This window comes from Halichondria panicea, chromosome 1 (genome assembly GCF_963675165.1).
Source record: "Halichondria panicea chromosome 1, odHalPani1.1, whole genome shotgun sequence".
In the NCBI taxonomy this organism is placed as follows: domain Eukaryota; kingdom Metazoa; phylum Porifera; class Demospongiae; order Suberitida; family Halichondriidae; genus Halichondria; species Halichondria panicea.
The window spans coordinates 4071176-4088137 of record NC_087377.1 but is presented as its reverse complement, the minus strand read 5'-3'; the positions used below and the strand labels follow the sequence as shown (position 1 = coordinate 4088137).

Here is a 16962-nt window from a genome sequence, read left to right as displayed (position 1 = left end):
GCATGTTGCATCACTACCATGGCATAGCAACCATATAATACAGTGCAATATATATGGCATAATGCACTCATCTGTAACAGTTACGTACGTGAATGCAGTAGATTCGTGCAAGAAATCTACTTTTGGGACTTATAATTTATACCCCACCATTCCACCCAATAACTCATTTGGTCACTTTTATAGGCTATTACTGCCTTTTGCACTAGTAGTGCATGGGAAGAAAACCTAAGAATTTACCATAATTATCACTAGTGAAAAACTTGACCAATCAGAAGAGTTTGACGTTATTGGGCAACACGTTAGTAATCGCATGCACCCTTGTGTAATCATAGTGACCCGATCCAAGATGGAATGTTATGTTCGTATAGGCAATGGTGTAATATAATTATAGCATGTTGCACTTGTGTTGGGTAATACAAACACGCAGATGGTAACATGCACATTGTGTAGAAAACAAAGGGATTTGTAAATATTGTATAATGCGAGGTAAGCAAACACGTACCTTGCTTTGCATTAGCTAGAAACACAATCAGGCTTGTATATAGTGTAACCTTGATCCCAGGCTGATTAATGCAGGAATTGAGGCTAGTGTATAGTGCCATTTAACGTTCAATTAACATTATACCTGGTTCCGTACCACAATTGCACTATTAGTATTAATATACTAACCGTTATAAAAGCAAAAACTCGGCCTGGGATCGAGGCTAGTTATCAACCACCCAAACAAACAACTTAACTGTACACTGGCAAATTTTAATATGCAATTCTGTAAAGGTATACCATACAAACTATAAAATGGAATTGTCTTTGAGATTGAGAGCACATAATTATAGCTATAGATAGAAAGTGCTATATAGTAGCTAGGTATATACCTATAATGGTATAGTAAGCAGCATGGGACCATTACTATTTTACTTAGATGCAGACTTTTCATTAGGCCACTCCAAGTGACACTCTGGTTTCTGGTCCTGAAGTTTTTCTAATTGCATGCGGGCGGGCGGCTTTTCTCATTATGTCATTATCAATTTCACCTTATGAATCTCATTATTTTGCAAATGAATATCATTATCACACTATTTTGTACCGCATGGACCATTCTGCGCATGCGTAGTAGAAATAATGGGATAGAAATCCAATAATGAGATAGAAATCCAAGAATAAAATCTGATGCGGGCGGTGGACCAGAAACCAGAGTATCACTTGGAGTGGCCTTACATGTAGTCATAACATGTACACAATGGTATATAGTATTACGTATAATGTACAAAAGAGAGGAAATGCATGAAACTCTCAATACAAAGGCCCGATGGTCTTGTTAACATACACATATATACCCCGGACTCGCTGCTAGGAGTGAGACAACTAGCTCAAGGTTGTTATCATTACAGGCTATACGTGTATATAGTGCAGGTTCACGTCATTGGGCTACAGTAGGGAGAGGGGGGATGAGATCAAAATAAAGCATACATTTGCTAGCATACTTTGAGGGCCGGTCATTCCTAGTGACAGGCATTGCCGCTCTCCCTCAAGGAGGATGGGAACCAATCCTATATCTACAGTTTGTTCTGGCATGTTACGCAATAGCATTATGAACTCGTTATTTTTAATGGCTGTATATAAGCTGGCCAATAGCAATGAATATCATTTCAGTATTAAAAGTGGGTGTTGGCCACGCCTCTCAATCAATCTAGCATGTGCAAAATTCACACGTGGTAAAGTTAAGTAGGTGTGATCAATCCACTTGAAATACTGCAATCTGATTGAAGCCGGTGGATATCCACCGGCAGAACAAAACGTACTGTAGATAAGCTTGGGTCTCGTAACTATTTTTACTTGCTCACGCATACGCACGCATAATTTTGCTTACTGCTTGTCATGTGCACGTAAATCATTAATTCACTTGTAGAGCAATTATTGGAATAAGGAAATAGAGTTTGTACTAATTATAGCCACTAGTAGAGTCATGTATACAAATTAAAACGATAGTAGACTAGCTAGCACATAACAATAACAGTGACACAAGAAAGATTATAATTACAATTAACGCACACTTAGAAGTCTCTCTATAATTGCTATGATAATTATTCACAGACTGCACTCAGAAGATTCGAAATGAGAATACGCAAAGTCCACTCCGAACTGTTCCCCCACGATATAATCTCTGTAGCGTCCCTGGATAATGGGATCATTTGGTGACTCTATCTCAAGTATCCCTCCACCCTGTCGGTTACCCCCGTACAAACAGTACTCTTTTCCTCGTCTGTCCCAAGTTACAGAGTGAAGAAAGGTCACAAAACGACGAGGGGACATGTTCGGATAGTTGACAGTCAGGATGTAGGTATCGTCTCGTGTGCTGCCATCAGAGAGAGAGCCCAAGTAGCGCTCAATGGTGATGGGAACATTCCAAAACTGACCTGTAAAAAAAAAATAGACAGAAAAAATTAAGATTTTAGTATTTAAAGTAATTAAAGTATTTAACACTTAACTGTGTACAGTGGAACCCATCTCAATGGCCGTACACCCATGAAGAAAGGCCATCAAATGTGATCTCTAACCCAAACCCAGGTCTTAAATGAACATGCAGCTTGTGTATACAAACAACACCTCAACAAAAGTCACCATATTATATTATGCATATTATATAGCACCATGCAAAATGTTGTTCTCTAAAAAGTAAAAAATGTCAACTGTTAGAGTACGTGATTGAGTGTGTACACTAGAGCCCTGTTTACACGATACCTAATCCGGGTCGAGTCCCAATTGAATCCGGGTCAGATTTTTCTTAGTAGTGGGCATAGTAAAACGACTATATACTAATTGCATTTGCGCAAAACATTGGCTGATAGGAAGTTACAGGCTTACTTTAAAAACACCCACAAACATGTACAACGAATTAGCTCTTCATGTTTACTCACACACCTAAACCGCTTCTGACACAATCTGCACCACCTTCAGAGGTGGGTTGGCTAATACGAATTAAAACCAGATAAGGTTCGTTTTACACGAACGCTAATCCGGATTGGTTTAAATGTAAACGGGGCTCGTGTTTAGCCCATGTACCCTCTTTATTCACCACTTACCCAGCAAGCCATGAGCTGATTCTCTGATATTAAGTCCACGAGCAATCACAAAGTGAATCATATTAACATTGACCACGATATCAGGCTCTCCCAGTTCAGGGTAGCCCCTCAACTCTGTCTGCTCACAAAACACCCACATCACCAAATCAAGGTCTTGGCAATTAGGAGCAGAAATTCGAACACGATTTCGATACAGTCTCACAGATATTCCAGCACTTGTGTACGTCTCATCGAGCACAGATCCATCGATTGTTGCCTGGCAATTTTCGACACTGACTGCAATATTTCGGCAGATCCCATCAAGACCAACTGCTCGTACTGTTACCTCATCAATAATATTGGCGGGTAGTTGTGGATCTGCTCGCTGGTAATGTGCATTCACGCTAATACAAGAGTCAGACACGAGATTGAAATATTCATCAGATCGACCATGGATTTCAAAACACAGGTTAATAACTTCATTCTCTCCAAGATTGATATTGCTCTGTAGTGCACTAGTGTTGGTGAGGTAGAGAGGTACAGTCATCAGTGGATCTCCAATCACAGAATCATTGACACGACGAACATTTGTATCTGAGGAGAAAGAGGAAATCAATCAATCAATTGAAAGCCTAAGGGACACTGCATCGTCATTATATATAAAGAATAAAGAACCTCTCATCGTCTTTAGACAATATACAATTATATGTTCAAAGACTTCACGGTATACACTCAAGTAATATAGTATAAGAGATAGCTCACCTATGGAGACACATGTGCCACCTGCTTGCTCAGTCCCCCCAGGACACAAACACTCAAAGCCACCCAGTGTATTAGAGCAGAACATGGGAGAGGTGCAAAGGTCAGTATCATTCTCGGCAGCTACCGAGCACTCGTCTATATCTGTAGGAATGTCATAATAACTGTCGTCTATTCAGAGACTTTATACGGTATACACTCAAGTAATGTAGCTATAAACTTGCTGGTATAAGAGATAGCTCACCTATGGAGACACATGTGCCACCTGCTTGCTCAGTCCCCCCAGGGCACAAACACTCAAAGCCACCCAGTGTATTAGAGCAGAACATGGGAGAGGTGCAAAGGTCAGTATCATTCTCGGCAGCTACCGAGCACTCGTCTATATCTGTAGGAATGTCATAATAACTGTTGTCTATTCAGAGACTTTATACGGTATACACTTAAGTAATGTAACTATAAACTAGCTGGTACAAGAGATAGCTCACCTTTGAAGACACATGTGCCACCTGCTTGCTCAGTTCCCCCAGGACACAAACACTCAAAGCCACCTGGTACATTGGAGCAGAACATGGGAGAGGTGCAAAGGTCATTGTCATTCTCAGCAGCCACCAAGCACTCGTCTATATCTGTAGGAGCAACAATGATTCGTCATAATACAGCTATAAAGGCTTTAATTAAAAGCATGGTATAATTATGTATAGGTACCATAATTATGCATGGCTATTCCTTAGTACGTATTTATGTCCAATATATATCTACACACAAGCTGTATTAACATTTCACTCTAACACACATACCCAAACAGCTCCTCTCATCCGTGTTCAACACATATCCTCCCTCACAGATACACTCGAACCCTCCATCAGAGTTACTGCACTCTTGATCACATGGTGACTCTACACACTCGTCAATATCTGTGTGATAAAGCAGCAGCACATAATGTTTATGCATGCATAATTGTCAATGATTCAGCAATAATTTCCATTCTTGCTGACCTGAGTATGTATTAATGCACCTATCAATGGCAAGCCCCACCTCCCCCAATACAGGCATAGGTGGGGATTTGCATAATTCAACTGCACCACATCTGGGGGCAGCCTCGCTGTCAAATCCCGTGTATAAGTGCAATGATCAGTACCAGATCAGCACATGGCTGTGTTAGTTACTGCATACGCAATGATCAATTGCCCTGCCCCTGGGGAAAAATTCAAGATCAAATCCCCACTTATAGCCCCACCTATGCCCGTACTGGGGGAGGTGGGGCTTGCCATTGATAGGTGCATAAAAACTTTCACTCAAAAGTGGGAGTGGGCATAATTTCGGACATGGGCGTAATCTCGGTAGAGTACGGTATGTGTAATGTAAATATTCAACAATGGAATTTAATAAAAATTTAATTAACAAGCACTTGATAATAGCTCCTCACCTGAACAGGTGACATTATCTCTGTCCAACATGTATCCAAGGTTACAGCTACACACGTCCACACCAAATAACCTCACACATTTCTGAGAGCATATAACGTCACCGGAACAAGTAGACTCCGGTATAACTGAAGGAAGATGTATATTATTAATCACAAATGGTAAAAAAATGTTGTTGGGCGTAATAATTATTGTGCATGTGTGCATGCCACAAAACTATCATTATAATAATCTGTCAAGCAACAAATGAATCTATAATTGTACAGTACGTATATGTATTGCAGTTGCTATTATACAAGTAACACCTTGACATGTTGTGTTGTCATTGTTCAATGTAAATCTGTCCAAACAGTCGCACTCGAACCCTCCCTCAAAGTTGTTGCATACTTGATGGCAACCACCATTCAATACACTACACTCATCGACATCTGCCGAGAAAAATTAAATTCGAATCACCAACCTTAGTAATAATTTATGTTACAGGATGTCAGAAAAGGCTTAGCAGGCATTATTATGCGCTATAATTCATTATTGGACAAATTCTATATTACTGCCTGCACATCTTAACGTGGTCTATAGATTGTATAACAGGTTCGTGTCGTTATTAAATTTATGTTCCCTTACCAGTACATGATGTAGTGTCAGCTAGTGTGTAACCTTGGTTACAGGCACACTCGAACCCTCCCTGTACATTCACACAGACATCAGTACAGTTGTGAGCATCCTCCTCACACTCGTTGATATCTATAAGAGACAATCATGTGAAATAATAACACAACAACTGTACATGTGTAAATACGTGCAGTCATAACTTGCAATCTAGTGTTCTGAATTCTGTAATTTTAGACGATGTGCATGCTCAATAAAATAATCACGTGTGTTTTCTGAGCCCAATTTCGGCATTTCAATTAATAACTTACCATCACATTTCTGTCCATCTCCAAAATACCCTACTGGGCATGGTCCGCACATTACCCCCACTCCAGGGGCAGGGACATCGACGCATGTCACCTCCTCAAAGCATATCACACTAGTGCAGCCATCAGAGTCATCGGCACAGAACCTACCTACATAGGCTGCATGAGAAATGTGTGGAATCATTAAAGCTGACAGTCCGGTTATTACACCATAACTATATAACATCATACCTTCAAGGCAGTCACAGTTGAGTACCACCGTATTCTCTGCAGTACTTTGTACTTCTGTACAGTCACCACCATTCTCACAAGCACAGATCTGCACCTGCACATTCAACACTGACACTGCACCGCGCTCGTCTCTAGCCACAAACAACAGCGCCACATCGACAATCTCAGTTATAGTCCATCGAAATGTAACTTCGGAAAATCCATTCATTGGTGACACCATTAGAGTTGAGTTGATGGGCAGGCCTCCAATTAGTGACACGCTTGAGATATTGTTATCGTCTGTTACAGTGAAGGCCAACTCGGCTTCTTGTCCCAGAGTGACCATAAAAACAGAGGGACCAGCAATGAGTGGTGGACTGTTGACTGAGGGAGGGAGGGAGGGAGGGAGGGAAAGCTAATAACTTGTATAATTATATATGTATAAGTGAGTATAACTTCAGGCTTATAATAATTATTGTATCTAGTATCAAGTATCAGGATAACGTTGCAGTAGACACAATACTGATAAGAAATGCTAGGTAGCGAAATACTTTGCTCATATTCAGAATCAAGGATTGTAATTATACAATGGTGGACTATAGTATGTTGTTAATTATGTACTATACCAAATATTACATTATGAGGTCAAGTACGACAAAACACACTTTACAACGCCAATTAACGAGTTGGCTTTGAACATGTGATTGTATAGCTTCCCACACAATCCTCGTCAACCTACTTGCTTGCTGCCTGTAGGCCACATTTGCTTCATTGATGAGCTTAGTCTCCAGCCCAATACTGATGTCACCAGTCTGAGATGTATCGAATATGCACTGTACACTGTCCCCACAGGCAGTCAACACCTCTACACTTGCCGTGGCAACCACATCGTTCAGAAACTCTGGGGTGTGGTCAGGAAAAGCAAAGTCCAGTGCAGTATTGCCCTCAGGATATGTAAACACTGACTCATCTGGTCTGATTTGCCCTGTGATAATAACGAAAATCATGTGAAGCATAGTAAAGTACAGTACGCGAAACTTGTTCTATATAGTGGTTGCCCATAGTGGCTGTGTAATAAAAGAGGTGGCCTATTAACACAGCTAGGTTTAAACACATGCTATAGGAAGACTGTGCATGGGTACCGTGCTGTATTATAAGGTGACCTCTATGAAAGTTTTAAAACGAAGGTACAATTGGTCGCAAAAAACATACACTTACATGATTGTCCCATTTCATGAATCAATCTATCGGATGAATTCTGAGCAAGCATTGTCCCATTCCGATACACGAGGTCATCCGTTTCGATTCCATTATAATTGCCCATGAGCCCTCGAGTCATATTTCGGAAATCATCAGGTATTCCGAGTACAAATGAGAGCATCCCCGAAGAAACTGTGACTGTCATGGAAATGCCAATAGGAAAAGCACACACTAGGACATTTTGGGAATCTCTGGTTATAAAGACATCAAAATTTGGTGAGAAATATAGATCCCCTATCGTGGAGACACTGTCAGTAATATCAGACCCTTTGAAAAGAACGATAAACTTATTCGTAGCTGTATCCAGTCGTATCTGTACAATAATTTATGTAGAAAGAATATAAATAGCAGCTGTACATGTTGCAAACATAAATAATATACCTCAACAGGGTTGTTTGGTAAGGCCTCCATAGCGAAGGCTACCAGTTGAGTGGCTTTAGAGTTGCTGACAGGATTGGTCCGACCTTGAAGAAGGAACTGAACCTCTGATGTGCTAATCTCCAGTAAGCTGTATTCTCCCCATCCATTGAATGTATAGCCGGCACCATCCAGTGTCTTGAAGTGAGGGTCACCCCAAAACCAGGCTGAGAAAGAATAGACAATTCATCACAAGAGCTCAATAACACACAGCTCACAGGAAATTAAAACATGCAATGAAATAATAAGACGGTAAATTTACATTCTTAAGCCTGCATGCATGCAATGCACATGTGAATGGTTTAAATCATTACTATGTCTAGAATGACTTACCAAACTCTGAGGGTGTGTAGCTCAAACATTCATCAGCCCTGCGCTGGTTGGTGTAAGTCGGGCACATGTTGTCTGATTTACCGAAGCAACAGCTCCTTTGAAATTGGTAATCATATTCCATAAAGTCGTCACGCTCAGTGTAAGGATGGAATCGTAAAAGAGAGCTTGCTTCACTTTGGAATGGTGATCCTAACAGAGCTCCATGTGACTCCTCACTAAAAAAGGCAATCACTTTTGTGCAACATAATCAAATGATGCACTCATGTGTATGTGTTAAATATAATTATAGATAGATCAAATATTGATTCGAGAAAGTCAGAATACGACTTCCCACTACTTGCACACATGCATATGCATATACATCATCTTACCTTGTACTGTAGCAGCACATATGAACACCTCTATTAGCTCTGAGAGGCTTAAACACTTGTACAAAACAGTTCTTAGAAAGGAATCTATCATCACCAGTGATCTCAGCGAGATATGCAGCAGCATGGATATATCTTCGATCTCGGAATGCTTGTTCTACTGAGCATGGACACGACAGACCTTGTTCCACACGAACACCACGGTCCATAAACTGACTCCCGTCTCTATTTCCCATCGATACACATTCAGCAGCTGAACGTTGTATTGGGCTTTCATCCTTGCCAATGAGATAGATCAGGTTGGCCCATTGAACATTTTGAGTCCGGAATTTCAGAGGAATTTGTTTGATGTTACTTGATCCACTGAAACGATGGTTTTGAAATGAGGGAATATTTAAAGACTCTGTCTTCCTCTGATCAAAGTTGTAGCCAATAATAGAGTACACATCATCACAAATACTGGACCACTTCAATGCATTGGCATTATAAGTGAACACAGCATATGTTGTTGTAAAATCGGAGATAATTATAGCTTGGTAGGAGTTTTGCTCTACCTGCATGGAAGAACATAATTATACTATAATTTATTTATTAGGTGTCGTGTAAACGGGCTAGTGTGCGCATATATATATGCTGAACAAGTATTGCACTCACTTGAACATCGCTGCATCGAGTGTATGGTGACACATTCTCCCAGCTCACAAGTATCATCCATTCACCTTTGAACTCCTTCAGACCTTGCTGATGAGCAACGAATCTATTAATGCCTTGGTCAGTTTGATCGGGACCTTTTTCAAAAATTTGAGATTTCACAGCTCCAAGACCTGGATTTGGCTCATGATCATTCCAGAATGGAGCTAAGATGTTTGCCTGTTGGATAAGTGGATTGTCACTGGGGAAACGTCTCGGTCTCCATAACTTGAAGGGTCTTTCACCAATAGAAATGACTCCATTCTCACAGATCTGTGTGAAGTTAGAATAATAACTGCAGTTCAATTTATATTTGCTTAAATCAAAATCTAAAACAATAATAATTATTGCAGTGTGAATATTTAAAGAATGCATTTATTTCAATACCCATATTTGAGTGACTGTGTCAGGTCCAATGGGAATGGCAGGTACTGGTATTTTTGAACATGAATCATCACTTAGATCTATCGCTTCTTGTTTGTCGTTGATAAATGGTAAGTAGTCCTCAAATTCAGTTAAATCCGATTCTGTTCAAGGAACAATAATTATTAAAACTATTCCATACCAAGCTTGATCGAGAGCACATACCTTGAGTACATACTCTCCCAGTTCCAATAAAGCCAGTATTGCAGGTACAGTTATTACCACCAATAGTGTTAGTGCAGTAAGCATTGACATCACAGCCACTAGTACCAACTGCACACTCATCTATATCTGTAAGGTGCAAAATCTGCTAATTTATCAGTTAACACATTAAGTTACATACCAGTACAGGTTTCATCTCTTCTTTTCTCATAGCCATCATTACAGACACATTCGTAACGTCCATTCACACTTATACACTGGGCATTTAGATCGCAAATATTCAAGTTTGGTGCACATTCGTCAACACCTGAATAAGGGGGGAGGCATTAGAGAGGTTAGCATGATAGATCTACTATTCGCTTACTTTGTGGAGATGGTATGTACATGCTTGCAGGATAACCGTAAGAACTGTTCTGTCCAGTATCAAATCCGTACGCTGATATTCCTATTCTGCCTCTGGGGTCTTGATGCTGTACCGTGTGATAATTTCTTCTTGCTAAAACAGGTCTTGAGATATACCCACAAATTTCACCACTATGACACCGTACAGTTGTCCAGTCCAACACTGCATCTCCGTCAACAAGAATCCCTCCAGGAACAAAATGTTCAGGTGCCACATAGAGATTTACAAAGTTAAAAGGAGATATATTTGGAACATAGAATCCGGTGAAATATTCTCCATATTGTTCAACAGCTGGAATGGTCATCATGTACGAATCACCCACACTAACTCGAGCAAACTGAAGAACATGCACTGGGTTCGTAGCTTCTACTACACAAAATCTGTCCCTAACACCCCCAGACTGCTCATCAAGTTTTACATCTCTCCACTGACCAAGACGAGAAAAGAGAAATTCTACACGAGGAATGTTACTCCCTGCACACGCAATTGTGACTGTAGTAGGAAATTTTGACGCCAAAATTCTTAAGCTCTCTCCATTTTTCAGTCCAAGAAATGATGCCACTAGGAATCTTCTACCCCATAGGTGAGTGGGCAACAACTGTTCGCTGAGGTAGTCACAAGATCCTACACAGTTCTTAGAACTGATAACAGAAAGAGGTTTGTCGCTTGAAACTCTAATTGATGTAAGAGAAGCAATATCATCAATTTGGTGTGTTTGAAGGCGATCCAGCGAGATGGATGAAGATCCAAGGTTAACAATAGTGTTGTCTTCAGTGGCAACAAGGTGTAGCAAGCTGGGGTAGTTGTATGGTATTGAATAATACTCATACTCTTGAACATCAACCACTGGCCTCACATTGATCGCTAAATAGAAATCCATTGAAAAACCGGTACTCTGGAAGCCGTGAACAACAATTTTTTCATTTGTTTTTGCTTTTATGTTGATACCTTTCCTGCTATAGGAGTTTGGAATGCCAGTGTAAGTATAATCAGTGTTCCTAACAATAGAAACACTATCAAATTGATTTCCGTAAGTGAGAAAATTAACAGATTGACCATTTGTGGTAACAATAAGAGCTTGTGACTCAAATATGTTCGTATCAGTGAAAGGAAATCCAACAATAAAATCGTTAGACAAACTTTCAACAACGCCTTCCACACCTGATACATGTAGTTACATGAATTTAAGAACGAAATTGACCAAGAGATCTTACCTTGAATACAAATAGGTGGGATTCCTGACCAGGTGAGATCAGCTGTACACTCTCTGAATCGTGCTCCATCAGGAACCAACCCGACATCACAGGAGTATATGGCAATGGAGCCAGGGAGAATCTGTCCATCAGTGAGCAGCTGTTCAACTTGTCCCTTGGTAGGGTCCAGTAAGACTGGACATTCATCCTTAACTGCAAGTATATATATATATGTACTAAGTAACGCGATAATGATGCCATGCAGTCATGTAACTAACCACCACTTCCAGCAAACAATATTATCTCGGCTTGAAATCGGTCAAGGGTCACTCGACGATTATCTGACATGATCACAGCTTGTATGGTCTCAATGAGACCATTTCTGGAAAACAGGTCACTAGAAAAATTAACAATAGAGCATGCATGAGTAACTGTTGCAGAAAGTGTCAGCTCCACGGTTTCATCTGTACAGGGTAGAACGTGCATGAATTTTAGATATCCAATATACCATTTTAGAACGCACATTGAGTTTGTAGGCTTATAGTGATTGTTTCATCCAGGCTGCCTTTAGAAACAATGCATATTTCCACGGAATCTTCAGGTTGGGTAATTGAATAGAGTGATTCTTCAATCGATACTGTCACTGGACCCACTACACGTGTATAAATGGTTGATAATATCACATTTACGTACAAGGTGAACCGTTAGCTTACCATTCACATTTACAATCAAAATATCTGTAGAATCAGAGGTCTGTCCAACTCCACTGCTATGTACAGACCTTACAATGAATTGTTCCACTCCTTCTTGCAAGTTATCGTGGTAAGTGTTGATAATCGTGCATGCTCGATTAGTGTCAGGTGGGAAAACGACATCACTTTCGCTATACAGTGCTTCATAATCTAAGTCAGCTGTATGGAAGAACAAAAAACCTGATACATTGTGCATAATTATGATAATTATTATACCTGTTGCATCATCTACTACGGTAACAGTGGATGAAATATCACAGTCATATGAAGTGTAGAACTGCACGATGAAATTATGGACTCTCTCTGGATTGGTGGTGTTGACTAGACAGACTTCCACACTCTCTCCTTCCATTACAGTGTAGCTTGGGTACTCAAATTCAACTATGAAGGCTGAAAACAGTACCAAATTAAACACGCACTACTATATAAGTACATGTACATACACGTATACTATGTAATTTATTGGGTTTCAAATGTGAGCATGCACATGCAATTTCCTATGCTTTACGTGCGATTCACAATAGTTAGAAATGCAATTACGCTTGTATAGTGTCCTTCGCAATCGACTAACCTCGCATTTATCAACCCAATATACAATACAACACGGCCCATGCATAAGTATACTGCTATAACAACTCACGATCATTATCACTAATGAATGCACTTCGACTGTATGTTGTTCTTGAGTATATCCCAATTCCATTTCCACTTGTTGAAGCTGTTATAAGGAAATGTTCTTGTTGTTCAGCAATGTTATCATCAATTAAGGAGATTAAAAATGGAATCCTATCTCCTCCTCGGCTTCCGCTAGGAAAGGTGAGAGTCAACTGTGTCTCACGATAGTCAATGTTGCCTGCATGCATGTGTGAATGGTAAAAGATACTCCAACAAGTAAGTTATACTTATGTACCTATCGCAGATCCAGAACTGGTCGATATGTTAACAATGAGATCCTCTGTCAGGGTACCAACTCCTCTGGCCAATTGTACATTCGTAGTTATTGAGCCAGAACCCTCACTAACAATTCGACGTGGAAGCAAAAACAGGTTCTCTACATAAAAATACTGTAAATTTACCAAGCTTGAAATCCTCTACATACGTACCTGCACTGCAATCATTGATTGTAACAGTAGTACTATTCCCTCCAATAGTGAATGGCCAATCACCAGACGAAGCTTCCAGGAGAATAGTTTCACTGCCTTCAGAAACACTGTCGAGTACAGCCCCAATAGTTACTCCTCTACTTGTTTCTCCACCAGAAAATTGCTCAAATACAAGCTGACTTGTTGATATTGTGAAGTCATTACCAACTGCATGTATAAAATATCATTACCAACTGAATTCATTTTTACAAAGTAAGAAGTTTTTGTTACCTGTAGCAGTTCCACCAATTATCCTGACTTCCACTAGCACTCTCTGATCAAGGACCCCAGTTGTATCAAGTGTTACAAAAACTTCTCTTCCCTGATTTTCGCACACACTGTAGGTACTTTGGAATCTGAAGGAAGCCTCTGCATGAGATTTACGAAGGACAAAGCTTACATCACACGAATTAAAGCAGTTAGTAATTATAATACATGTAGATACAACTAAGACAATAACCACAATTCCCGGTATGATTGTTAATTAGACAATTAACTCCATGCATGCAAAACTATAGGTACTTATATATAACTTGAAAACGAAGCATTATTTGCAAATCCACAAATTAAATTTCGAGAATTATACATACATCTAGTGACTAACTTAAACCACATCATGAGGCACATACCAATACATCCGCCAGTTTCGTAATTCCTCGAGTCTCTTGCGAACCCTGGACGACACAGTCCACAACTTGCTTCTCTAGCGGTGGAATGACACTCCCTTGTGTGAAAACATCCTCCATAGTAGGGAAATAGACACTTGTCTATATAACAGGAAATAGATTGACAGCTAGTATACGTATAATTATACTGTATAGCATGTAACTATATATGCACTATAGTTATAATTATGTCATGATGCAAGAGCACTACAATAATAACATGCTTACTTGCACAGAGAGGGTGTGTCTCATCATCTCCACCCTCACAGTCCGCCTTGCCATCACACAGTTGTACCAGGTCCAGGATAGTGCCACTGAAACACAGAAATCCAGGCTCCACTTTGCCATTGTCAGTAGCCTTGCGACCAGTGAGACTACCATCACCTGCAATACAATATTAATTGTAATCCAATGCATTTTAATATTTATGTAGCAGTAAAAATACATGTACATTCAGCAATACTTGCATGCATGTTATCACAATCAATGTCACATACATTATTTGCCTGAGGCTGATAACGTATGTGACATTGATTGTGATGCACAATCATACATTCCATTTATATCTCACAGTCCAATCCAGTTCCAGTGGTTACCCCTTCATCGAATTCATCAGCACACAGCGTTTTATTGTTGCAAAGTTCATCTCTGGAGAAGCAGTGCCTCACTCCATCTTCTCTCTCGCATGATAGGTTATCGGAAAAACCTTCCTCTTCACAAACATTTTCAAAAGCTATTGGAGCTTGACCCACACAAACGGCAAACACAGACAGTAAGCAAGCAGCCACTATTACACTGCAATGCTGTCTACCCATGCTTGCTACAGCAACTGAACTTCGGACAGTCTAGCTGCAACCAAAAACAAACCGCAAATTGTTGGAGCGAAGAGATGAGAACTGTGAAGCTTACAAGTTCAGCAGCTATACAGTTATAACAGTGGCTAGTTGTGGCCTTTTATATACACTGCCAGGCTACTGTACACTCCATAAATGGACATGCTGAGCTATAATTATATAGTTGAGGTTTGTATAGTTGAGGTTTGTATTGAGGTTTGTGTCATTATGACACAAACCTCAATACAAACCTCAACTATTATAATTAATAGTAAACATAACTGACTTATACAACAAACTGACTCACATGTTTGTGCATAGCAGGTGGTAACCATGCAATAGAGATTTGTTTGTGCATAATTATTACAACAAAAGGTGAATATAGCGACAATGTTGCAGAGCAGCGTATGAATGTTAGTTAAATTGCAAAACTTACGACAATTAGCACGTATAATTATAATAACACTTCATCTGACAAATAGTGAACAAGCAGTCACTATTGCACTATAATGCCGTCTACCCAGCTGAACTTCGGCCAGTCTAGCTGCAACGGGCCAAAAGCAAATCGGATACTTTTTAGAGCAAAGAACCTGAGAAGCCTATAAGGTGCAGCTCAAGTAATTAGCCTTTGATTACTCTCAGCAAAAACATATGACGTGGGCAGGGCGTGGGCGGATAATTATTGCTCAATCAAAAGCTAATTGTTTGAGCTGCACCTGTCGTACCTCCTCTGGTTACAGCCCTAGCTTTGTGACACTGTGTGGTAAAAGGGTACAACTAATGGGTCATATATTCAATGACTTAGATGTGTGTACACAACAGATTGTTATAATTAGTACTATACAACTATAATGGGTGATGACTTTGATGTGTGTACACAATAGATGGTACGTGTAACTACAATTAGAGGATCCAACTGGCTGTTGTATAGTGTAACCATGTTAGGGTACAAGCGTCATACTACGTCACTCTCAATAAGTAGGTGTATATTGGTTTAGTAAACACCCATGTGGTTTGACCTCCAGCCCACATTTGATTTTATATGGCTAACAGTGTACACGTGCACATCACTCCTTTTATAGCTTGTGGTCGGCTGTGGAAGTAAACACACATGTGGTTTGACCTCCAGCCCACATTATTTTGATTTTATATGGCTAACCGTGGCAGTGTACACGTGCACATCACTCCTTTTATAGCTTGTGGTCGGCTGCATGTGGAATACGCATGAAAAACGTTTTCTGCTTACCACTACATTGTATAAGTAATGAAACACAAAAGGGATCATTTTGGGTTACTGCATGGGTGGAGAGTGGGCTTTAGGTAACTTCAGCCATACTGTGCCAGCAGTATCCAGATAGTGGCACAGTTCATGCACCATCTGAACTGTATAATTATGGCAGATAATTATTGGCACAGTGTTTCCTTTGATCTCAGAGGTCAAAATGCAACAATTGCCTATAATTATAATGGTCACTATCAGCACAATTTCTTTAAATTGTTGAGATACATGTAAGTACAACTACTCACCCTATTGTGGTATTTTACTCTCTAGGTGGCACGCATGTGCAGCAGTCTAAGTGGCTGTTTGCATTGATAAGTGGTTAGTGGTTAAGAGGACGGATGTGTGAAACCACATAATTAGATTTACCAAATCTATTTTACCGTAAGACCTTGATTTAAGTCGACACTCCAAACATGCGACACCCAGGAGCTTCAGCAATTTAGCAACAGCTGCGTTGACAATTATTTTTTAATGTCACGTTCTAAATAGAGGTAAATGTAGCCACTCCCTAGCCTCGATTGTAGCCCACTGGAAAATCAATGTTTTTAAGCGGCCTGAAATCGAGGCAAATAAAGTTATCTCTAATTAGATGCGACCCTCTAAATATAATTTTTCAACCTCCACAAGAAGCGACCTCTAGCTTGGTAATTAAAAAGTGTTGCTTTAAATT

The 16962-nt window shown here is 40.0% G+C and overlaps 1 protein-coding gene across 1 annotated transcript; it reads right to left on the bottom strand.

Moving 5' to 3' along the window:
* Positions 1-1907: 1907 nt before the first annotated feature.
* On the bottom strand, positions 1908-15116 carry LOC135334227 (uncharacterized). Its single transcript, XM_064529339.1, has 33 exons — positions 14749-15116; positions 14406-14561; positions 14142-14279; positions 13744-13881; positions 13474-13680; positions 13281-13421; positions 13011-13223; positions 12587-12760; positions 12332-12529; positions 12142-12270; positions 11897-12082; positions 11640-11831; positions 10387-11586; positions 10204-10329; positions 10026-10151; positions 9825-9964; positions 9402-9710; positions 8751-9301; positions 8380-8594; positions 8011-8213; positions 7588-7942; positions 7109-7354; positions 6391-6753; positions 6163-6318; positions 5867-5986; positions 5548-5670; positions 5245-5370; positions 4616-4732; positions 4304-4444; positions 4063-4203; positions 3822-3962; positions 3081-3653; positions 1908-2414 (listed from the first exon to the last, which is right to left on the bottom strand). Exons 1-33 carry the CDS (start codon positions 14990-14992, stop codon positions 2086-2088), a joined length of 7917 nt encoding a protein of 2638 aa, XP_064385409.1. The 5' UTR covers positions 14993-15116; the 3' UTR covers positions 1908-2085.
* Positions 15117-16962: the final 1846 nt, after the last annotated feature.